Source organism: Macrotis lagotis, chromosome 1 (assembly GCF_037893015.1).
Source record: "Macrotis lagotis isolate mMagLag1 chromosome 1, bilby.v1.9.chrom.fasta, whole genome shotgun sequence".
Classification (NCBI taxonomy): Eukaryota; Metazoa; Chordata; class Mammalia; order Peramelemorphia; family Peramelidae; genus Macrotis; species Macrotis lagotis.
In genome coordinates, this window is record NC_133658.1 from 23,020,926 (window position 1) to 23,045,219 (window position 24,294).

Consider the following 24,294-nt stretch of genomic DNA (forward strand, 5'->3'; position numbering starts at 1 on the left):
CCACTGATCTCACCAACTGTCTCTTTCTGTGGATGGATGGCCTCCCTGCAGCCCCATCTTCTGCGGCCCAGGTGGGGCAGGGGACGACGTCAGAGATATCCTATTCTCATTGGATTTCAGGGTTGCTGATGGCAGGGCTATGGGAATCTTCAAGTCTTTCTTTTACCAAGCCACATCTGAGAAGCATCCCCCACCCCACCCCCACCCCTGCTGCCCATTCCCTCCCCTTCCCCCTCACTTCCCCATAAAGTGCCAGGACAGGGCAGCCAGCAGATCACACCCAATAAAAAGCTCTAATCAGTCCCAGTCTCCCTCCCAACACACAAGAGAAAACACAATTTACAAAGAGGATGCAAGCTCCCCAGACCCAGAGTTTTGAGACGGAAAAGACCTAAACCCTTCCTTCTGGGTTTCTGCCTTGAGAATCCTTCAGGCTTAAACCATTCTTTCCCTACCCCCCCCCAATACCTCCCCATGGAGAACCAAGGATCAGGGGGATAATGCAAGGAAAGAAAGCAAAGGGGAGTCGATCCAAGATTGCCCCTCACCCCATACCTTCAAGACCCCATCAAGATTTATCTCATCATAAAACTGACAATTTCTCAAAGAAAATCTACCCACCCATCCGTCCTTTCATCCATCCATCCTCCCATCCATCCATCCATCCATCCATCCTCTTTCTGCGCATTAACCACCAAAGAGACATAACTCCCAAGAATAACTAATTACATCCTGAATTTTTCCTCTTCCTAGCTTGCCCTCTCCCTGCCAGCAGGGAATTCAGACTCATTAGGCTATCAGCCCGAGCCAGACAGAATAAAAAACCGGGAGGGAAAATTCATATAATTCCAACACCCAGGAAGGTCAAACAGAAATGAAGTCTGGATTATCCACATGGGGAGAAAACTGGATTTCCTCTGGTTAATTTAGCATGGTTCTAGATGAACAGACTTTGTTTACTTATGTGCAGGTCATTAAAACATCAGAGTGACTTTCCGGAAAACCAATTAATCTTTCAACTCGATCTTTCAAAGGAACAGCGGTGGCATCTAAGAAAAGCAATCTATTGTCTTAAGAACAGCAGTTGGAGGTGGGTGGACCCAAACAAGCCTTAGCAACCAGACGTCTGGGGAATAAAAATTTAAGAGACAGAGGTGTAGTCATTCCTGGTTCCAAAAGTCTCTAGACTGGGGGCAAACAGTCAGATAATAACCATAATAATAAAAAAATAGCAGCAACTAAAATAATGTATCTTAGAGAGGTTTGCAGATAGTTAAACATAGAGATAGATTTTCTAATTTGATTCTTCAGATTATTAGCCCCATTATTCTTATTAGCCCCACTAGAGAAGGAAATGGCAGACCATTTCAATCTTTGCCAAGAAAACCCCAAAGACAATATTAATGCCCAATGGTCTTGGGGTGGCAAAGAGTAGGATGTGACTGAACAATAGCGACTATATCCCCACTTTACGGACAAGGAACTTGGAGCCCAGAAAGACTAAGTGATTTTCCTGGGGTCACACAGCTGGGCTCTGAAGAAAAATTTAAACTTAGATCTTTCTGACTCTAAGTTCCCCACTTTATCTGCCATGACTACCCTGGTTTGAATTTCTTAGGAAAGTGATAGGCTAATGCCCAATCAGTCCAGTTTGGGAAACAATGACTAATGGGAAAAACCAAAATCCTATGACCTAAGAGCTTCAGAAAAGTTTGGGATCATTGGTGTTTCATTGGGAATCAGGGAATTTGAGACCAAGTCCTTCACTTTAGAGAGGACATAAAGTCTCATAGTTGTGAGCTGATCAGTCACCTCTGACTCCCATGTCCATGGATCTTTCCATTGTACTAGTCAGGAGACAATAGCCATGGCAAACAGATCCAATGAGAAGGACCTGGCAAAGGGTCTTGGAGAACACAGACAGGACTTGATTAGAGAGTTCGGAACCCAAGAGCTTCTGATAAGAGAAATGTTATACAAGTCATCAGTTTCCCAAGTACCCGGCTTGCTCTGGGGGTGGCTCATCTCCTATCTCCATCTTCTAGGAGCTGGGTGAGGGAAGGGGCTTGGGAGTTTGGGCTTGGGAACTTGAATTGGTTCCCTTCTGGTTTCTCAACAGCCAGAGATGCTAATATTCCCAGAGAACCTTGACAGGCACACCATCTAGTGGCAAAAACACACCCATCACAGGTGCAATGAGTTGGGAACTAAAGAAATGCTAACAGCTGTAGGGATGTTATCTAAGGCAACCATCCTTAGCCACAAAAAGGGACAGCAATGTGGGTCCCACCAGAGTGGGGTTATCTGCAGTCCTGGAAACTAGGTGCACCTTCTTGATCTCATTTAAACTTTTTTTTGCATTTCTAGGCAGCCTCTCTTCATGGGAAGATCATTTTCTAAGACAAATCATGGCAAGAAAGTTTAAAGATCACAGTACTAGAGCTAGAAGAGATTTCTAGCACAATCTCCTCATTTTACAGAGAAGGAAACTGAGACCCCAGGAAGCGGAAGTAAGTTACTTGCTCAAAATCACACCGATAATAAGCATCAGAGATAGGAGTTTTGATCCAGATTTCCCAACACCATACCATTAATACTGCCCCCCCAGCCCTCAGCAAGTATCTGGAACACAGTAGGCACTTAATAAATGCTCATTGATTGCCTGGGGTTTTCTGAAATGTCTCATAATAGAAGGGCAAAGGGCCTGAGAGCTCACTCTGAAGTGGTTTTCCCTCACAGAAATAGCAAGGGCACCCACCCATGGGCAGCTGAGAGAGAAGAAAGAATGAGAAGGTAGAGAAGGAAGGACTCACCTTCTATTTCTCCTCCGGGAGCAGAGATTTTCGACATACACAGGTAAGAGGTGCCCACGATGTCATTATGAGTGAGACGATCCCTAGAATGAGGTCCCCAAAAAGTCTTTAGTTCTAGGAATGGGGAGAGGGAGGGGCTCCCACCCTGTCCACTCTATGGGCTACGGAAATGAACTAGCATTTAAATGGGGCTTTAATTATGTTGTCTCATTTGATCCTGCCATGATTGTGCCCAGTTTTACAGATGAGGAAACTGAGGCAAACAAAATCTAATAGACCAGTGTCATTTCCATTGTGCTGTAGTATTCCTAAGATTGCCTGGCAAATAGCAGGCACTAAATAAATGTTTGTTCATTGATTGATTGATTAGTTGATTCCAAGGACCTGAAAAACTAAGTTAAGGAATTTGCTTTTGATCCCAGAGGCAATAGGGAGCCAGTGAAGGTCTAAGCAGGTGAGTGGTATGGACACACTTATGCCTTCTGACCTTTCCTCTCTAAAGACTTTGATAATTCTATTGTTTACAAATTTAGCACTCCATCCAAATGGGCGGTCCCCAAGGGTGGTATCTTTGTCTCTTTTTTATTCTGAACCCTAAGAACTAAGCAGACCTTCTTTAAATTGAATACCTCTCCCTGCTCCCATGTGTGTGTGTTTGTGTGTGTGTGTGTGTGTGTGTGTGTGTGTGTGTGTGTCTCACTCCCTCCTTCCATCTGTCTACCTCCTTGTCTCTTTCTGATAGAGTGCTAGGTCTAGAGTCAGGGAGAGCTGGGATCAAATCTAGTTTCAGCAATTACTAGTTGTGTGACCTTGGACAAGCCATCTCTGTTTGCCTCAGTTTCCTCATCTGAAAATATAGATCATAATCATATCTACTTTATAAGGTTGTTGTGAGAATCGAATGGAATAATATTTGTAAATGCTTAACGTAGCATGCTGCTTACAGTATGTGTTTAATAATTGTTCCTTTCCCTGCACACAGTAGGTGCTTAATAACAGTTCCTTTCCCAGAATACAGTAGTTGCTTAATAACTGTTCCTTTCCCGGAACACTGTAGTTGCTTAATAATATTTCCATTCCTGGAATACAGGAGGTGCTTAATAACAGTTCCTTTCTGGTACACAATAGGTGCTTAAAAACTGTTCCTTTCCCAGCACACAACAGGGGCTTAACAATGGTTCCTTGCCTGGTATACAGTAGGTGCTTAATAGCTGCCCCCGCCATTCCCTGCCTCATTTGGGTGTGTTTCTTTCCACCTCTGTGTCTTGGTCTCTGGGTGTCTCCATCTCCCCATCCCTCTCTTCCTCCTCCCCAGTCTTCCTCCCACCTCCCTCCTTGGTTGAGTTTTAAAAAGCTTCCCAGTCCAGGCTCCAGAATGGGGGAAATGAGGCCAGAGAACAGAAGGGAATTCTTCCCCCCCAGCCTTGATCCCCAACTTTTCCCCAACTGGTTCCCAGGCCAGATCAGCAGATTACCTAGCTCCCCCTTGCCCCGTCCCCCAAAGTATTTCAAAACCCATCATCCCCCAGCCCAAGGGCCTGGGCCCTAACCGACAACCAACTCTCCTCGGGCAAGCCGGAGGCTTTCAGGAGAATTGGATTTCTGGGTTGAACTGGGCCAGGAGGAGGAGAAAGTCGAAAGAAAACCAAGAAACTGGAAAATTGACCCCCTGGAAGACAGTGTGTTTCCAGGAGCCAGGTCACCCTGAGTTTATCTCAGTGTGCTGGGAAGAAAGCACCCTGTGGCTTTGGGAGGGGAGCTTGCAGAGCCAGTCAACTTCTTGGCCAAGACATGGCTTTGAGGGTTTGGGGGGTTTTTTTTGGAAAATGCCAAAGATCTCAAAATAGATTCACAATAAAAATGACTCCCAGACCTGACCAGAAACCCACAGCTACGGGCCCGTAATGTCTCAGGGTTTTGCTATATGCTGAACACACACTCTCAGTCCACACACACACACATACACACACACACACACACACACACACACACACACACACATATCCAGAGACATTCGATCACACGACTCACCCCACAGACCCAACCTGGAGACTCAACACATGCAGCATCTACAAACATACCTAAATATACCCACGACCAAGAGATTGGCAACGTCTGTGGTAGACACACAAAGACACAGACCGGAGAAACACAATGCATACAATGGAGCCATGTCTAAAAAACTCAGCCCAGAGACATTCATGTGAACAACAAGCATCCATACTCAACCAGGGGCCTGCACACAGCATACAACCCCTGCCCACAAACATGGTCCAAGATACACGTAGTCACACAACTCATAGATATACACAACACGATACAACCAGTTCAGGGAAAGGTGATGCTTGGAGAGGTCCACACAAACACACTTCACCCAACTCATATAGTCCAAAGACCCACACCACACACACACACACACACACACACACACACACACAAACTTGTACAAAGACATTCATGCACCAATCCAGAAGCACATACCATACCCAGATATGGACACAAAGTCAACAAGCATACCTGCCTCTCCATACCCCAAAACTCAGAAACCCCAAACTGTTCACACTTATACAAAAAGCATACAACTCAACACCCCCAAGTACAAACAATTAGCTGCAATGAAAAGATGTCTCCAGCCCCAGAGCTCCCATCTCCTCCAAACCACTTCCCAATGGCACATACCAGTGGTCGGGCCCCAGAACACTCTCCCCCACCATTGAACTCCCTCCCATTTTCATTTTGATTTTCTCTTAAGACTCCCACAAGCTGTTTTCTTTATTCCTGTGAACCTGGCCCAAGTTTGAGCAGCTCTGTGGTGAGCCGGAATCTTTTTTTTCTTCCCTCCTAACCTTGTCCTTCTTGTTAGGAGGCCCTGTGACCCAAGCCCTAGGGAAACCAGGGGAGTCCCCATCAGTGAGGCTATTCAGGGACACCCAAGGGATGCTTCTAACTCCACCTGGGATGATAGGAATGTGGCCTACCCCAGGGGCAAGGGGCCAGAAATGAGGACCTCTAGAAGTCCCCTCCAGTCCAAGGGGAATTCTTCTGATTCCTAAAACTCTACTTTAAACATGCCTTTCCCAGCTGCAAAACCTTTGTAGAGCAGCCAAGCCAACCTCTTTGCTGTCCCCCTACAAACGACATTCCATCCCCGACCCATAAGCCTCTGCACAAGCCATTCCTGGAATGCCCTCCCTCCTCCTCCCCTTGCTCCCTTCATGGTTCAGCTCAAGGGCCACCTCATACATCTAGCATTAGCTGTGCTTTCCTTACCCCGGTAGGGGTTGTTTGGTTTTGCCTTTGTATTCTCAGGGGCTAGCATGGTGCCTTGGCTCTTAGTAGGTGCTTATTAAAGGCTAATAGACTCACACTGAATGGAACACATCCTGCAAGTGGTGACCCAGATTCCGCTGTCCATTCTACATTGGGATGGCTTCTTTGGTTCTCCATCTTTCATCACCTCCTTCTCAATCTCAATAATTTTGACAAGAGCTGCTTCATCTCACCCACACCCTACCTTCATTCCCAATTTTATTTCCCCTTTCCCCCCAATACGTCTTTCTCTCTCTTCCAGCCAGAAGGCTCTCCTTCCTCATATTCATTCCCACCTCTGCACCTTTGCTCCAGTCGGGGTCCCCCATCTATCATGCCCTCTCCTTTCCTCTTGCCTGTCTAAATCCTACCCACACTTCCTTGTACTAGAGTCATCCAAGTCTCTAATGGCCTTTAACAGCTGCACCCTTCAGCTAAACACTAAGAATCACCAAATTCAAAGTTGTATGACCTTCAGAGACCATCAAACCCAATCTAGCCTTGATTAAGAATCTCATCTATACTAACCCTGACCAATGGTCATCTAGCCTTTGTTGGAAAGCCATTTGGTATTGTCGACTTTTGTGTTTGTAAGGGTGCTATGAATGTGCTTTTCATCCCAAGGTAGCCTTTAATTTGCTAAGGGGAAGGAGGAACCATGCTTCTGTGTGAAAAAGACATGATATGATGGCTAGAGGACTGGACTTGGAGCCAGGAGGACCTGAATTCAAATCATTCAATCAGCATTTACAAAGGCTCAACCATGTACCATACACTCTGCTAGGGGCAGGGGACACAAAGACAAAAGTGAAATAGCTGTTGCCCTCAAGGAATTTCCATTCTTCTCAGGCAAGTTCAATCTTTACATTTATAAACATATACAAAATAAATATAAAGTGGTTTGGGCAGCTGGGTGGGGGTAGGGGGATCTGGGAAGACTTCATGGAAGAGGTGCACTTGAGTTGAAGTTTTAAGGAAACTAAAATTATCAAGAGATGGAGAAGAGGAGAAAGTACATACCCAAGCATAAGTGAATGCCTGTGCAAAGGCCTGGAGAAGGGATCATAGATGTAGGAAGGGCCCTCAGAGGTCATACTCACTTCAGATATGAGGAAATCCAGAGATGCCCAAATTCTCTTCCCACTGTACCACACTCTATCCCTAGGTAATTTTTTATATTTAGTAGCAATGTCACCATGGGCAAGGTCCTTAATCTCTCTTGAAATTTAATTTCCCCATCTGTAACATGGGTATATGACCCTTGTGGTACCTACATCACAGGGTCGTGGAGGATCCAGTGAAGATCCATAATCTTTAAAAGATAGAAACATCACTTGTCAAGATGCACAATGAGAGACATTTTGGATACAGTCAATATGGGAATTGATTTTGCTTCGTGATACATATTTTTAACAAAAATTTTTTTCTTTTTCTTTTAAAATGAAAGTGGGTGGGAGGGAGAAAAATAAATGCTATTTAATTTTTAAATAAAATTAAATGAAAAAAATAGATGAGCATCCCTTGTCAGTACCAGGCACAGCTTCTGGATCACAGTAGGCATTTAATTAAAATTTGAATTGAATTGAGTAGACATTAAAAGATGCTTTTAAAATTCCATCATCCCTGGAAGCTTCCAGATCTAAAAACTCTACAGTTCCAAGACAGAATACTCACCAGTCCATGACCCGAATCCTCATCTTGTCACACATTGAGGGAAACTGAAGAAAAAAGAGAGACGCATTGAGCAAATGGGGAAAGCAGGAGTGTGGAGCACTGGGGAGCCTGGGTCTAGGGAAGGAACTGGTTAACTCAGTCAGTCAATGACTTAGACCTTCTGAGATTAAACTACCTGAATGGGGTGAGAGTAGGGGCTGGCCAAGGGATTCAGGCTGGGAGAGGGAGGGTGAAGGTGGGACCAAGCAGTTCCAGAATTCTCTATCACTAAAGCCTGGTGGGGACTGAGTAAATGAGTAGAGTAAGAAAATAGAAGCCCTCCCCCTTCCCACAAAACCCCCTTCCTTACTATGGCTGGCAGAGTGATACTTTGGTTCCACTGAGGATGGGCTGTCTTCTCCAAAATCTTACTGCAGAGCTAGAAAAATCAAATGCACAGGAATAGTCATGGTAGTGCAATCATAAAATATTGAACCGAATGGAGCCCTGCCAGCCTTCATGTACCACTAAAATCTCATCTTTTCCCAGAAGCCTTTCCCAATTCCACTGAATTCTCTTCATTATCTCCTCATTATGCAGTCTAGTGCTTTGTTTGCATGTTTTTTACCTTATTAGATTGGGAGCTCCTGAGGGTAGGGACTGGCTTTTGCCTTTCTCATAATCTCTAGCACTTAGCCCAGGGCCTGTTTGGTATTACCCAGGAGAGAGAGGGTTAGAGTAAGATTTTGACCCTGTATCTTTTGACTCAAAGACAGCTCTCTTCAGGATGGTAATGCATCTGGCCTCAAGACCTTGGAAAATAGTGCTTTGGGTCCTTCCCTTGCCCTCCCCCCAATGTCAAGTGGACACCCAGCCTTCACCTCCAGGGATGAAAAAACCAAAAGCTTCAGCATAGACCACTCCACAATGGACTGCTCTACTGTTGGCATGATCCTACTGACCCCTGCCCATACTCTACTATAGCCATTGTCCATCCTCTGTCCCCTGGAACCAAGCAGAATGGAGAGAACCAAGCAGCTTCTCTTCCACAGCTGTGCTTCATCCATAGCTCTTCTACTCCACCGCCCCCCTTCTCTTCATCAAGAGAGTAAAACCATCCCCCTCCCACATTCAAGGGCACTAGGCCTTCCCAGGTCTCCCCTCTACCCTGAATCACACTTAACACCTCTCCTTGCCCCACCCACTTTCACCTAGCTGGCATTACACACCATTTCATGATCTGAGGGGAGTAGAGGAGGGTGGGTGTCTTGTTTAGGAAACCAAGAGGCACACTAGATATAGCTTTGGGCTTGGAGTCAAGACCTGTGTTCAAATCCTCCCTCAGTCACTCTCTATGGGCAAGTCACATTATATCTCTTTGTCTCACTTTCTTTATCTGTAAAATGGGATGAATCATGGGATCTGCTTCCCAGGCTTGTTATGAGGCTCAAGTGAGATACTTGGGAAACTCTTTGCAGATCTTAAATCACTAATAACTTCTATTAAGTGCCTGGGTCACAGCATCCGTCTCAGAGTGGGGATCCCTGAGGGCCAAGGCTATCCAAGGGCACAGCCCATCAGGGTCTCAGTCTGTGACGACCTGTGACAGTTCCCCACTAGAGGCTCCCTGAGTGGAGTCTCCATCCCTAGGTCTGAGGATTAAGGCTTTATAAGGAGAGGCTGGGAGGGACCTCGCCTGAGCCAGAGTAGAGGACTCCGGAGTCTCTCCAAAGGAGTTTCAGCCTCCCTGGCAGGGAGATTCCCAACTGGGAGCAATGAATCCCTGATGGCCCTGCTCATGAGGGAACATGGGCCAGCCCCTGTGAGGAGGACGATGTGGGACTTTAAAGGGGGGATTCCCTGGTGCCCCTCTCCCCTTGGGGGTCTCTTTGCGAACTTCTGTTGGCTTCTTTCTCCTCCCCCCTAACTAGAGCAGCGCTAGGCAGGAGGAGGCTGTACAGCTCTTCCTAGGCTGGCCTCTCCTGATCTAGGCCGGGCTCTCTCTGCTCAGACTGTCTTTGTCCAGGCTGTTCCTTAGACAGCAGCACCACGAAGTGTGCAGACGGGGAACTGCGGAGAGGGCCGGGGCCTCCTCCTAGAGTCAGTGCAGAAGCGGGGAGAGTCAAGGAGGGCGGGGAGGGGGCTGACCCAGCCCCAACACCGACAGGGGTGTCTGCAGCGCACCCCGCCCAGAGCCGGGTCACCTGCAGGCAGCTGGGCAGCACGCACACTGCCTCCCACACCACACACACACACACACACACATACACACACACAAAACACTCATGCATCTTCATACAACACACATATACTCACACATTACACACATACATGCACACACAACAAACACACTCACCTAGGCACACACATTCACATGCAACATTCTCACTTACACTCACTCCCACAACACACACAACCCTCACTCCCACAGCATTCACACACACATACACAAACCCATACAATGCACACACACTCACACAGCACACTCATACAACACATCTGCACTCACAACATATGCATACCCAACATTCACACTCACATTCACTCTCACAACAATCACACACACTCACACATACTCATACAACACATACACACTCCCACAACATTCACACACAACACACACACTCACTCATGACACACATCTGCATTCCCACAACACACAAACCCTCACTCCCACAGCATCCACACACACATAGACAAACCCATACAATGCACACACACTCACACAGCACACACTCACTCATACAACACATCTGCACTCACAACATATGCACACCCAACATTCACACTCACATTCACTCTCACAACAATCACACACACATTCACACACACTACTCACTCATATGACACATACACACTCCCACAACATTCACACACACACTCACACACTCACTCATAACACACATCTGCACTCCCACAACACACACACAACCCTCACTCCCACAGCATTCACATACTCCCACAACATTCACACACACTCACACACATCACTCATGACACACATCTGCACTCCCACAACACACACACAACCCTCACTCCCACAGCATTCACACACACACCCATAAAACACACATACTGACACAACACACATACACCTATACAACACATACACACACACCCATACAGCCCACACACGGACATACACACACCCACACAACACACACACTCCCACATTCACACGCACTCACACAACACATACACACACACTAACACAAACACTGCCACCCCCTCCCCTACAGATGGAGGGCACCCCCTTACAAAGAGGGACCAAGGCAGGCAGGGACAGAGCCTGGGAGGTGGATGGGCAGAGTGGGCAGAGAGCCAGGCTGGGAGGGGTAGGGCTGGAGTCGCAGTCTCGCCTCCCCCAGCCCCGGCCCCCCCAGCTCCAGCCTGGCTCCCCGCAGGTGAGCTTCCTGCAATAAGATCTGGGCGGCCGGGGCGTCTGCATTCAGCCACAGGATGGGGCAGCCACTGCCCCCCTGCGCACGGGCAGGGGCCCCTGCCTTCCTCCCCAGACGTGAGCCTGGCAGGCAAAAATCTGGAGGGAGGGAGATGGGGGCCGCTTGGGAGAGAGCCGGGAGACCAAAGAGCAGGGCTTTCCTTCACAGGTGAGGCCGCCAAGGTTGAGGGGGAAGAGGAAGGGGGTGGCATCTGCCCAAAGTCACCCAGCCGGTGAGCCCCCCCCAAGCATCATGTCTCCCATCCACAAGCAGCTGCAGAGAGTTTGGGAGGGGCAGTGTTAGACTCGGGGTCAACCTGGTGTAGCAGCCCCCAGGCTGGCCTTGGAATCAAGGAGCCCCCCACCACAGAAGGCTTTGTGTCAATGGCAAATCAATTCTGAGCCTCAGTTTCCTCATTTAGAAAATGGGGAGAATAAGCCCCTCCCGGCGTCGTCGGGAACCTCCTGTAAATGAGGTCATCTGCAGAAAATTCTGCCAGCCCGCTCTGGAGGACTGTACTCACATCGACAATGATTAGGGCTGGCAAGATGTGGGCTATAGGGGCAGCGTACACCCTGCAGCTGCAGCGTCTGTGACTACCAGGGCCTTGCTGAGCTGGGGGCAGGGAGGGGCCAGCCCGGGGAGCCCAGGTTCAAATCCTCCACCTTGGACACGTCACTCCCCTCTCCTCGCCCCGGCCAGCTCAGTCAGACCCGATCTGTGCCAAGGGCTCATCTGTCAACTTGAGCCTCCGCTTCCTTCCCTGAAGCCTCTGAGAGTCCTTCTAGATCTAGGAACCTGGGCCTCGGGGTCTCCTTCTGGCCAGTGAGACTGGCGCTTCCTACTCAGAGAAGCAGGAAGACAAACAGCAACATTGGAAAAAATGTTTGTCTCCAGTGATACCGTCTCCAGTGATGCCTTCTCCAGACCCGCCGTCCGGAGAGACGGGCATTGCTGAAAGCACAGACCTGACTGAGTCTCTCCCCCCCTCCAGAAGCTTCAGAGACTCCCTGGTGTCTCCAAACACAGTGGCCTATTTGTGGCATTGAGTCTTCACAGCCTGGCTCCGTGGTCAGTTCAGAAGTTTATAGAACTCGTCCCCTCCACACACACACACACGCACACACACACACACACACACACACACACACATACACACACACACATATACACACACACACATACACACACACACACACACACACACACACACACACACACACACACACACACACCCCTCTCCCACATTCCAGCCAAAGCGGCCTCTCACTATGTGAAATCGCTATCCATAACCCAGCACTTTAAGGCGAGCCATTCACAGGTTACCTTGATTCTCACAACAATCCTTCCATTATCATTCTCATTTTATAAAGGGAAGTTAGTGACTTGTTCAGGGTCACAGAGCTAAGAAACACCCAAGGTAGGATTTGAACTCAGGTCTTCCTGACTCTATCCACTGAACCTCCTAGAGGCTTCCCATCTCCCACTTCTCTGCCTTTGCCCAATTGTCCTCCACACATGGAACCCTCTCCCTCCTCATGTCCATCTCTTTGAATGTCAGCCCGCCTCTGCTCAGAGCTCGGCTTGGAGCCACTCCAAGAGACACCCCTCCCCCATCCAAAAAACTTCCTATTGATTTTATACATAGGTCATATTTACTTATATCTGTACATGCTCTCCTCGCTCTCCCTCCCCTCCATGGTATATGAGCTTCCTAAAGACTGAAACATCACACTTTGGTCTGGGGAGCCTCAGAACTTAGCTCTCTGGAGCCTAACAAGCCATATTTGTCCACTGGACAAATTGAGTTGTTGACAGGTCTGTCTGTCTCTGGATGCCTCTCTCTCTGTGTCTGTGTCTGTCTCTGTCTCTGTCTCTCTCCCTCTCCCTCTCTCTCTCTCTCTCTCTCTCTCTGTCTCTCTCTCTGTGTCTCTCTGTGTCTCTGTCTCTGTCTCTGTCTCTCTCTCTCTCTCTCTCTGTCTCTCTCTCTCTCTCTCTCTCTCTCTCTCTCTCTCTCTCTCTCCCCCCCCCCATTCTCTCTATCTCATCTCTCTGTTTCTGGGCCCCTGTGCATGTGTCTCTGTCTCTGTCTCTGTCTCTCCCACCCCAACCCTGGCTATATCCCACAGTGTTTAGGATGCAGAAACCCCAGACCAAGGCCACCATTCAGCCGGGACACCCCAGACCTTGCCCCTATCCCAAGAGGTGCCTCCTCACCATCCTTCCTGCAAAGCTGACTTCCACAAAGGGGTCAACCAGGTTCTTCTTGTTGCTTTCAAAGCCAAATATCTGTTTCACGTTGTCCATCACAGCATCATCCACTGGACGGGAAAGAGAAGGCTGGGATCGGTCCAGGTTCTAAATCACCCCCCATAAAGTTCTTCCTTCTTGACCCTCCCCTACCCCTCCTCCCACACCCAGGGAAATGGAAGTTCTCAGAATCTTCCTAATTAGCATCTTTTTTTTTTAGGTTTTTGCAAGGCAGATGGGGTTAAGTGGCTTGCCCAAGGCCACACAGCTAGGTAATTATTAAGTGTCTGAGGCCAGATTTGAACCCAGGTACTCCTGACTCCAAGGCTGGTGCTTTATCCACTACACCACCTAGCCGCCCCCTTTAGCATCATTTTTATCATACTGTGCTTTCACTCTATAGTAGAGGAGGAAAAAGCAGCTCAACTATGCACACAGGCCCTACACTTGGGGGCTCCATTTTGAAATGGATGGATGCACGAATGGAGAAAGGGATGAATAAATGGACAAAATGATGGATAGATGGATGAAGAAAGAATGGATGAATGAAAGAATGAATGAATGGATAGATAAATGGATAGATGAAAGAATGAATGAATAAATGGAAGAATGGATGAATAGACGAATGTATAAATGAAAGAATGTACAGATAAACTAATTAAAGTTCAAGGAATGACTATATGGCAGAGGGACAATGTGGACTTGTGAATGCTTTTGTTTTTTTGGCAAGGCAATGGGATTAAGAGACTTGTCCAAGGTTACACAGCTTGGTAAGTATTAATCACCTGAGGCCACATTTAAACTCAGGTCCTGCTGACTCCAGGGCTGGCACTCTATTCACTGTACCAACTAGCTGCCCCAAGCCTTGATACCAGAAGACTTGAGTTTAAGGCCTGTCCCACACCTATGGGTTGTGTGACCCTGGACAAGTCACAGTCCCTTGGACTCTCAGCAACAACCTGACCTACATTGATAAAGGAAGTTTTCTCAGCTGTTCCAGTCACCATCCCTATCCCATACTGGGATGGATGTAAAGTGAGGCAGGGCTGGGGCCACTCACATTACTTTCCAGGGTGCTCACAGCCCTGGAGGAGAATCTAGCTCATTCTTTGACCCCCTCAGCACCCCAAACTCTGACTCAGACTTTTGGGTTCCATCTTTTTGCCTCTGCAGTGGCCGCTGATTCTAAACCAAACAGGAAGAAGCCAAGTGCCATTGGCCTCCTGGCCTGGCCTGTTGTAGCTGTGAGCAGGTCAGGCCAGCTCCTGGTGGGTCCCCGGGGGAGCAAGCTCCCCAAAAGGCACTGAAAACTTGGGAGCATCCTTTACCCAATGGCTCCCTTTATTGTCTGCCAGCAGTGGCGCCTATGTGGATGCCAGAGTTTCCAAACCATCTATGGGACACCTAACAATAAAAATAGGAATATAACAACAGAGCTGCATCTGCCATTTCCTCATCTTAGGGAACTCCCAGATGAGAAAACTCCTTCCATCAATGCAGCTCAGAGTCTGGACTAGAGCACATGGAGGTTAAATGACTTGGCCAGGGTCTCACAGCTAATAGGCACCAGAGGCAGCACCAGAAGCCTGGTTGTTTTAGTTTTGAAATGAAACACAAACATAATCTCTTTGACTAATGACCACCATCAGGCAGAAATCCTCCCTTAAACAATGGGCTTTATGAACAGGAGCTGAAGGAATCTGGCCACCCCCATAGCACCCAAACATTGGCCATCATCTCACCGGAATTTCTAAAAGAACGACGCCATGGCTGCCCCCATTGAGAGGTTCCAAAAAAAGAGACAAGACATATCACAGGCCCGGCCTTCAGGGGGCCACTGGCAAACCAATGGCTTGTCTTCTGAAGCCCCTTCCCATCAGGCCAGACTCCCAAAAGGCTCCCAGGACTCACTCTGGGGCAGATCCTCAGCCCGGAAGATCTTCAGACAAAAATGAGCCCCACGTAAGGCCACGCCGGTGGGACGAAGGAGATTTCCCTCAATGTCTTCCTTGTCTTCTAGAGCCTCTTTCTTTTCCAGCTGTGAAGTCAAGCAAACACCGGACCCCAAATTAACAGTGGGGTTACAGGGGGCTCCCAAACAATCATGAGTTTGATGCAGAATGGTGGTGGCCAGTTGTTTTTTATTTTGTTTTGTTTTTAAAACTTTTAGAACTTTTAAAACTTTAAAACTTTAAAAACAAAAGGTCTGAAGGGAGACAGAATACTGAGGCTAGGAGCCCCAGCCTGGGGGACAAGAGACTTCTGTTCTAGTCCTCCCCTTAACTGGCTTGAAGCTATGCAAGTCACACTCACTCTGGATCTTCGTTTCCTGACCCGTCCAACCTGGATGATCATCTCTGCCCGGCTCACTTCACGGGTATTAGTGGGAGGATTAAATCATTGGACAGAGGGGAAAGGCTATCAGGAGAGGGGAGAGTCATCAAAGTACATTAGTGATAGCTTGTGTTTTCTTAAAGCCCTTCAAGGTTTACAAAGCTAAGAGAGAGAGAGAGACAGAGAGACAGAGACAGAGACAGAGAGAGACAGAGACAGAGAGAGAGGAGAGAGAGAGACAGAGAGACAGAGAGAGGAGAGAGAGAGACAGAGAGACAGAGACAGAGACAGAGAGACAGAGAGAGACAGAGACAGAGACAGAGACAGACAGAGAGAGAAAGGAGGTGATAGGGAGACAGACAAAACAGAAGAGGTGATAGAGGAGGTGTAGATAGACACATACATACATACATAGAAGATAGATAATGTGATAGAGTAGATAGATGGATGTGATAGATGCTATAAATAGATAATATGATAAATAGACAGAGGAGGTGATAGAGAGAGGGAGGCAATAGATAGAGGAGGTGAGAAATGATGATAGGTAGGTAGACAGACAGAGAAAGGAGGTGATAGACACACAGAGACAGACAGACAGACAGACAGACAGAGACAGACAGATAGATAGATAGATAGATAGATAGATAGATAGATAGATAGATAGATAGATAGATAGATAGATGGTAGGTAGATAAGTAGATGGGTAGTTGTTAGGTAGATAAGTAGATGGACAGAGAGAGAGTGAGAGAGAGAGAGAGAGAGAGAGAGAGAGAGAGAGAGAGAGAGAGAGAGAGAGAGAGAGAGAGAGAGAGATGGTTAGGCAGATGATGGATGGACGGAATCTCAGCAACCACTATGGGAAGTCAGGAACTGAGACAGATGGAGTTAGGTGACTTGCCAGCTCATAAGTACTAGAGGTTAAATTGGAACTTGGGCTCATTTAGCAAACAAGAGAGTCGCTAGGAGTCTTCCAGGGCCACCCAAAGACAACCCGGATGGATCACATATCCTCTGATGGGGCCTGGGGCATCTCAGCTCACAGGGATCATAATGAACAGAAGCAGACGGGCTGTCACAGAAATTAGGTTTGCTCTGTTTGGGCCTAGAGGGTGAAACCAGGAACAAGAGGCCAGACTTGGAGTTGAGGTCAGAAAAAGGGGTCACCCTCCCTCCCCCCGACTCAGTTTCCTCCTCAATGAAGCAGAGCCGCTACCCCCAAGGATGATGCAAGGCTACAAACATGATGCCACGTAGGAAATCCCCATGTGCCCCAGAAGGCCAGTACTCACAGGGGCTTCATCTCCTGGACCCAGGACCAAAAGACTGACTTTTAAGTAACCCCTGGCCCCAGCCGAGAAGTCATCAGGGTCGGAAAGGAGCAGCCACTTCCTGAGATGGGCATGTCCTAGAAGAGAGGGAGCCATTCGGGACACCCTCCTTACCTGTGCCTAAGAAAGCCTAAAACTATGGGTGCCTGAGAATCATGCCCCACTACTCTGCTCATAACCCCCAAGCCTGGGTGAGGTTCAGAACAGCTGGGATAGATAGATGGCCCCCAGCGGGTCCCATAAGCCTGGCCTCTGCTACTGGGCAGGTTCTGGGTTCTAGCAGGAGGTCACAGAAGTGGCCTCTAAATTTTACCAACCAGTCAACACCCTCAGAAGGTTTCGGGGGGCAAGAGGTACTCCCCAAAGTTAATCCAGGTTAGAGAGACCAACTGGATTGGGAAGAGGATCCCACAGAGGTCACTGAGGAGTATTTGGAGGACTGGGGACCCTCCCTGCCCTATGACAGCACCTCAACCTCCCCTAAACTACACCCAGGGACTCTATCAAAACTGGGATTCTTGATGGAGAAGCCTGGGATGGAAAGACTCTAGGGGCCGCTATTTCTACATGTGGAGGTATCCATACTGATTAATCAGTGGATGGATCTCTCCCTCATCAGTCTGTAACTCTGAACCCCAAGATAAATCCTTCTATGCTGAATTTGGAAGCCCCCAGAGAAGAGAGTGAGTGATCAATGGAAATCAGAAATGTGGGTCCTCAAGCTTTGCCCAGCACCCCCAATTTGGGAGATAGCCAGGAGGATGGCCCCACAACTCACTGGGTTCTGCGTAAACTGATCCGATGTCCATCTGGAATTCAAAAGAAGAAAATAATGAATAATTAACCCCCCCAGCCTGGTTCTAGAAGCAAAGGGTAAGTGGCCAAAACATGATTAAAATTCCATTTTAAAGAATATCTGAGGAATAAGTTCATTTTGAAAAACAGAATTTTTCAAGGAAATGGAAATTAGTGTTTACTCTATTGACAGAAATAAAATGATATATAATATTTATATGGCACTCCAATATTTATATATCCTCACAGACTGCATATCTAAACATATATGTATAATGTCTCTGGGTGGTACACATGTGTGCATGTGTGTTTTATATTATCTATGTGTGCTATAAGTTATATTATCCATATACTATTATACTATACATATTATAGAGACTATATGCATGTGTTCACATATATATGGTTTTCTTTATTTTAGGAGAGGTTGAAACTGTGACTTCAGCAGCAACTGAAACAGAGATGAATAGTATCACCTGAGACCTGAGTTCGAATTCTATCTCAGGCACTTACTAGCTTTGTGACCCTAGGAAAATCACTTAATTTCTCTGTGCTTCAGTCACTTCATTTGTAAAATGATGGGTGTGGACTCCAAGGCCTTTAAGAGACCCCCCAGCTCTAAATCCATAATTCAATAAACACCCTCCACCAATGCAAATGAGTGATTCATCTGCAGAGTTACTTAGGCTCCCTTAGAGGTTCAGTGACTTGCCCAGGGTCACACAGCCAGTAGGCGTCATGGCTGGGCTACATATATTCCCCATTTTCCAGATGAACAAAGGCAGATTTGCCCTTAATGATAAAGCTGGTATCCGAGGGGGAATTCACATTCAGGTCTTCCTGACTGCCATTTTCTCATCTATAATTTGGGAAGGTAGACTAAGTAACTTCTGAGGTCCTCCCTCTCCAGACCAATACTCTAAGCATGAGGGCAGGAATCTTCACCTGGGGGCTGAGAATGTGTGTTCTTAACGCTTTCGTAACTGGATTTCACTATTAGCAATTTGTATTATAATCTTATCTATTTATTTTCTGCATTCAAAAATATAATTCAGGGGAGTGATCTACAGGCTTCACCAGACTGCCTAAGAGTCAGAACCCCCCAAAATGTTTAAAATTGTTTGAATTGTTTATATTGTCCCCCATAAAATAAAAGTGTTTTGTTTGACTGTTGATGAGAAATGAAAATCTTTCATCTCTTTTTTGATGAATTAGCAGTCTTAAGGACTCCATTTTTAAATTACCCAACCATATGGGGGAATAGGGAATAGAAAGTTCTCATAGTCAGAAAGAACCTGAGTTCAAGTCTCACCTCTGATATATATTCATTTTGTGACCTTAGATAAGTCACTGAACCTTTTTTAAGACTATAAACTAAAGCAAAGGGGGCCAGGCATTAATGAACTCAGTGGGTGCCCCCTTTACCAATGGAAACACAGGTTCCATCTGAAACAGAGGAACACAATCCATCCGTCAAGTCTCCATTATCTAGATTTCCATTCGTGGGCTCCATTACACACTCAAAGATCCACCTGAGTATAATTCATTTTGGTTCTTAACCAAAGTATGTTTTCAGCCCCAGGACAGTCCCCCTCCCTCGGCTCTCCCTTACCCCTCTCCCCACAAACATGCATTTAGACCCCTATCCTATGGCTGTGCTGGAGCCAGCTCCAACCGCTCAGGAGAGCCAGTAGTGAAATGTTCCGTGTGAGTGCCGACACCTCAAAAGTCAGCAAATGCTATCACTAAGGGCTCCATCTGTTGTTTTGTGGATTGTCTAGACTTCAGAAAGTGATGAAGAAAATGCTAATAAGGCAAGATTAAGTGTAAAGGGGTGTTGTGTTTTTTCTTGGAGAACTGGTTGTTAAATATTTACCAGCAAACTCTTGCCTTTATCTTCAACCTCCAAGAATAGGACCTCAGGAAATCCAGTCATGAGTGTGTGTTTGTGTGTTTGTGTGTCCAGGTGTGTGCACAAACACTCACACATGTTTATCAGATTATTTTACAAAGTCAAACAAAAATGATTTGGGGATTATCCACACTCCCCCAATGGACAATTGAGAGATGGTGATAAGCAAAGCTCAAAATTACCCGAAACTCCCCAATAAGAGCATCAGTCCTGAGTGAACGGGAATCAACTACCTGAAGGAAAGAAAAAAATTAAAACACTTAAAACTGGCTACTAACCAACTTGTATGGGTGAAGTTGATATTTGGAGCCTAAATATAAGGCTCCACATCCATCCCAAGAACATTTCACCTTATTAGTTCTGCGCTGGTGAGAGCTTTTTGAGTCCTGGTCTTAAAAGGGTAACTGTCCCTCTCAGGTTTATGACATTTGTAAATCTGATAGCCACCCCCACACACACGCCACCCCCCATGCAACAAAATGGTCTCTGTCTCTGTCTCTCTGTCTGTGTCTCTGTGTTTCCATCTTTCTTTGTCTCTATCTCTGTCTCTCTGTCTCTCTGTCTGTCTGTCTGTCTCTCTCTCTCTCTCTCTCTCTCTCTCTCTCTCTCTCTCTATATATATATATATATATATATATATATATATATATATATATATATATATATATATCCCTCCCTCCTTCCCTCCTTCCACTTACTGTGATAAAGATGGGCTCATCAAACAGATCCACTGGAGAGTCAAAAACATTGAAGAACAGGGTCTGTCAACACATCAAGGAAGAACCAATCACTATTCAAAGTCAGACATTGGAAGGTAAGGGGTTGGGGGAGGGGAACAAGAAACCCTAGATCATTCATATTCTTTGACCAGTCTCCCCATTAGTCTTTTAGTCATTCTGATACAAAGGCAAATTACACAAAACATGTCCTCAAATCAACTTTGCAATTCACTATGTGAAAAATTAGTTAAGAATTAAGACAAATTTAGTTGGGTCGGAGGGGAAACTAGCTGGTTCTGGATGCAAAAGGAGCCATCATGTCAAAAGTGTACACCCTGTAAATCTCAGCACCCCGCAGCCAAGCCTTGATCACCCTGCCCTAGTTTCAGCTCTGCCTTGAGAGGTTTTTAAAAGGGAGGAAAGACTCACCTAGACCAAAATATTTCTTAGAAGTATTGAAAAATGGGAACTTGGAGAAGCATGCTAACTAACTTCAGGCATTTGAAGGGTGGTCACACAGAAGAGGAAGATAAATTAGTCTAATTCTGTTTGATTCCAAAGAGAGGAACTAGGAGCAATGGGCCTAACTTACAAAGAAGCAGATTTAAATTTGATGCCAATTTTTAAAAAATTATTGCCTCAAAGTGGGAAGAGGGCCATTTTGGGTATCAGGTGGAGACCCTGTGGAGGTCTTCAGGAATAAACAGATGATCTCTTGTTGGGGACAGTGGGAAAGGAATTTCTGGTCAGTGGTAGACTGAGGTCCCCACTGACCCTATATTTCTAAAATTCTATGTTTCATCCATTCTATCTGCCCCACCATGGGAGAAAGATGAAATAATTCAAGCATGTCAACAGAAGGAAATATCACTGCACTGAAAAGAAGAGGAAGCCTCATAAAAGTTTTCCAGTGATGAGTGACCATAATGTAGAGGTGACCCTGGGCTACTAGTCCTGCCATCAAGGAGCTCACAGTCACAGGAAGACAAGACTTTAGTGTTTTAGATCTGGAAGGATCCTCAGAGGATTGGGTCTTAGAAACTACAGGTCTCATCAATCAATCAATCAATTTGGAAGTATTTGTCTAATCTCTACAATGTGTTAGGCACTTTAAAAACAAAGAGAAAGGAAACAAGGACATATATCATTATATATGTCTGAACATATATATAGATAAATATGTAGATAGATAGATAGATATGTCTGAACTTATCTTTTTTTCCTGAACAGGTGCTAAATAAATACAAGAGAATTTGGAAGGATGGAGGGTAGATGGGGGTAGAAAAGTAAGTAATTAGCCCGTAATTAAGCAGGATAAAGTTTGTCTTACAACAAACTTTCTTTTTGAGATACTTCTAATAACCTGTCATATGCTCCCTCCTTAGCCAGGCAAACCATGCCCTCTCCTCCATCTACAAAAATTCCTTCAAAAATGATGGTATGGGCAGCTAGATGACACAGTGGCTAGAGTGGATAGGCCCTGAAGTCAGAAGGACCTGAGTTCAAATCTGGCCTCAGACACTTAATAATTACCTAGTTGTGTGACCTTGGGCAAATCATTTAACCACATTGTCTTGCCAAAAAAAATTGATGGCAGATTCCCCAAAAAAATTCCTCCTGTTTTCCCAATCTCTGAATCTGACCTCCCTACTCTGGGTCTTCTCAGAGATCTTTTGTATTGATGTTGTATTCTATTCTATAAGGAGATATCCAAGGGAGAAGAGAGCCAGACTTCAAAACTGAGCCCCAGACCATATCTTTAAGGCAGTCACTGCTCATATCTAACAATGTCCCCCCTTTACTTCACCAGTCTGGACTCCCCATGCCTCCCTGGGGCTCTCTTGGCTCAGGTATGGGTACAGAGTTTTTCTTCCTCTAAGTTTATTCAAGACCAAGGCTGGCTTTTCAGAAGGGGATGTCCTAGCAATCAGTGAGAACAGATCAACTGTCCCATATCCCACCATGGGATGTTGGATGACCATTTTATCCAACCCCCATTTTACAGATGAAGAAACTGAGGCTTAAGAGGTAACACACAACTTGTAAGTGCTAGGTGTGCCTGACTCAAATACCTGTACTCTCTTCTAATGCTATAGTGTGGTATGGAAGGCACCCCAGATTCTCAAATGTTACGCCAAGGAAGTGTGGCCCTGGTAATCCCACAAGCTAGAAGGGCCCTGTGTAAATGAGCATCTACCACATGAGGACCAGCTGTTCAGGGCTTCCTAGGAGATGAGATAAAGGCACACTCTCTTCAACAGGGATTGGCCATTAGGTGATGGGGCTTTTTATTTATTTGTTTATTATTACTTTTCTCATGAAGACTCCATGCAGAGTCATGGAAAGGGTGTTAGATTTGGACTCTAGGGATCTGAAGACTTGGATGCAGTCTTGCTATCTCTGTACCTCTAACTGTCACATATTCAGGACCACCATTGCTGAAGAGGGTCCCTATGAACCACTAGAAATTCTGTTATGAAGGAACTCAGGTTTACCAACGAAGCTCAACAATTATGATAAGAAATGACTCCAACTCTGGAGAGAAAAGTCCCAGCACATAAAGACAAAGAGCAATTGGTCAAGTTTCTCCCATGGTCACCATGAGATTTTAAGAGAAGAGTCCCACACTGTGTCTCTTACCTCATCAAAGACTGGACTGTTGCCTTTGCGGATTCTCGTCCTCTTGGTCTGGCCTGAAGCTGTGACTTTGACCACTGGCCGGATGTTCACCCCCGGTAACTGGCGCCCCTCTATCACCTGGACCCTGATCTGCAGGTAGAGAGGTACAGGGAGCAGGAAGACATCCCCAAGATGGGAGAGGGGAAACAGGAAGGAAGGAAAAGACACATTCAAGAACCAATTCCCTTAAGGCCAAAGCATGAATGATCCAAAAGGTCATTAAAAGAAGAATTAGGAATGAAATAATCAACAACATATCCCTTTCTCCAAGGTCACTCATATTTTCAAAATTCAGTTGCTCTGTATAAGTGATGGGACCAGGTTGCCAACCATAGGGACCATCCAAAACAGTAAAGGAAAGAATACTGATCAAGCTTGTGGTCTTGTGGCATCTGATCCATGGGACAAACATCATTATGCCCATGGTTGGGCCTTAATTCTTTAGTTAGAGTAGCTCCAAATACCATAATATGGTTGTGTCACCTTCCATGAAAGTAGACAATAAATGTGATATTCCCCAGCAAAAAGCTGCTATATTAAATGTTAAATATTAAATATTGAAAATTGTGATTTCAAAAATGCCTTTGTTTCCAGATTTGGGGTAAGAAGAAAAAATTTTGCAAGTGTTTTAAGGGCTGGCAATATTTATATATTTTAATCAATAATAATTATATTTTTTAAATACAAAATCAATAAATAACTTGGGTCTTTTCCTCGCAGAAATTTTATAAGCCTCCTAGTTATATTATGATCTCTCCCTCGATTAGTCAAAGAATCATAAAATGTCAGCCATGGAAAGAAATGTTTAAATCATGTCATCCTATTCCTCTCTTCCCTAGCCCACCTCAAGTTAAAGAGGAGGAAATCAAGATTCAAAAAAGTGATATGGCAGAGTACAGAAAGGAGGGGCATTTTGTTTGCGTATTGCAGTTTTTCAGTAACGTGAGGGATTCTTAGTTTTACATAATGATTTGTCAGCAATGTGCTTTGTAAGCACATTGGTGAAAATAACACAGCTGTGGTTGGGTAAGGGGATGAATATGTAGATAAATTTATCAGGTG

The 24,294-nt window shown here is 45.9% G+C and overlaps 1 protein-coding gene across 19 annotated transcripts in view; it reads right to left on the minus strand.

The window, feature by feature from the left end:
* Nucleotides 1–24,294, minus strand: part of DYSF (dysferlin) — a 256,063-nt gene that overhangs the window by 148,159 nt on the left and 83,610 nt on the right. For all 19 annotated transcript variants that reach the window (XM_074195818.1, XM_074195810.1, XM_074195853.1 and 16 more), the window contains 10 exons: nt 23,194–23,322; nt 20,533–20,595; nt 20,017–20,067; nt 17,906–17,936; nt 17,089–17,204; nt 15,377–15,503; nt 13,433–13,536; nt 8,146–8,214; nt 7,797–7,840; nt 2,814–2,896 (listed from right to left, as the gene is read on the minus strand). In XM_074195818.1, coding sequence (XP_074051919.1) covers nt 2,814–2,896; nt 7,797–7,840; nt 8,146–8,214; nt 13,433–13,536; nt 15,377–15,503; nt 17,089–17,204; nt 17,906–17,936; nt 20,017–20,067; nt 20,533–20,595; nt 23,194–23,322 — 817 coding nt within the window. The remainder of the gene's footprint in view (nt 1–2,813; nt 2,897–7,796; nt 7,841–8,145; nt 8,215–13,432; nt 13,537–15,376; nt 15,504–17,088; nt 17,205–17,905; nt 17,937–20,016; nt 20,068–20,532; nt 20,596–23,193; nt 23,323–24,294) is intronic.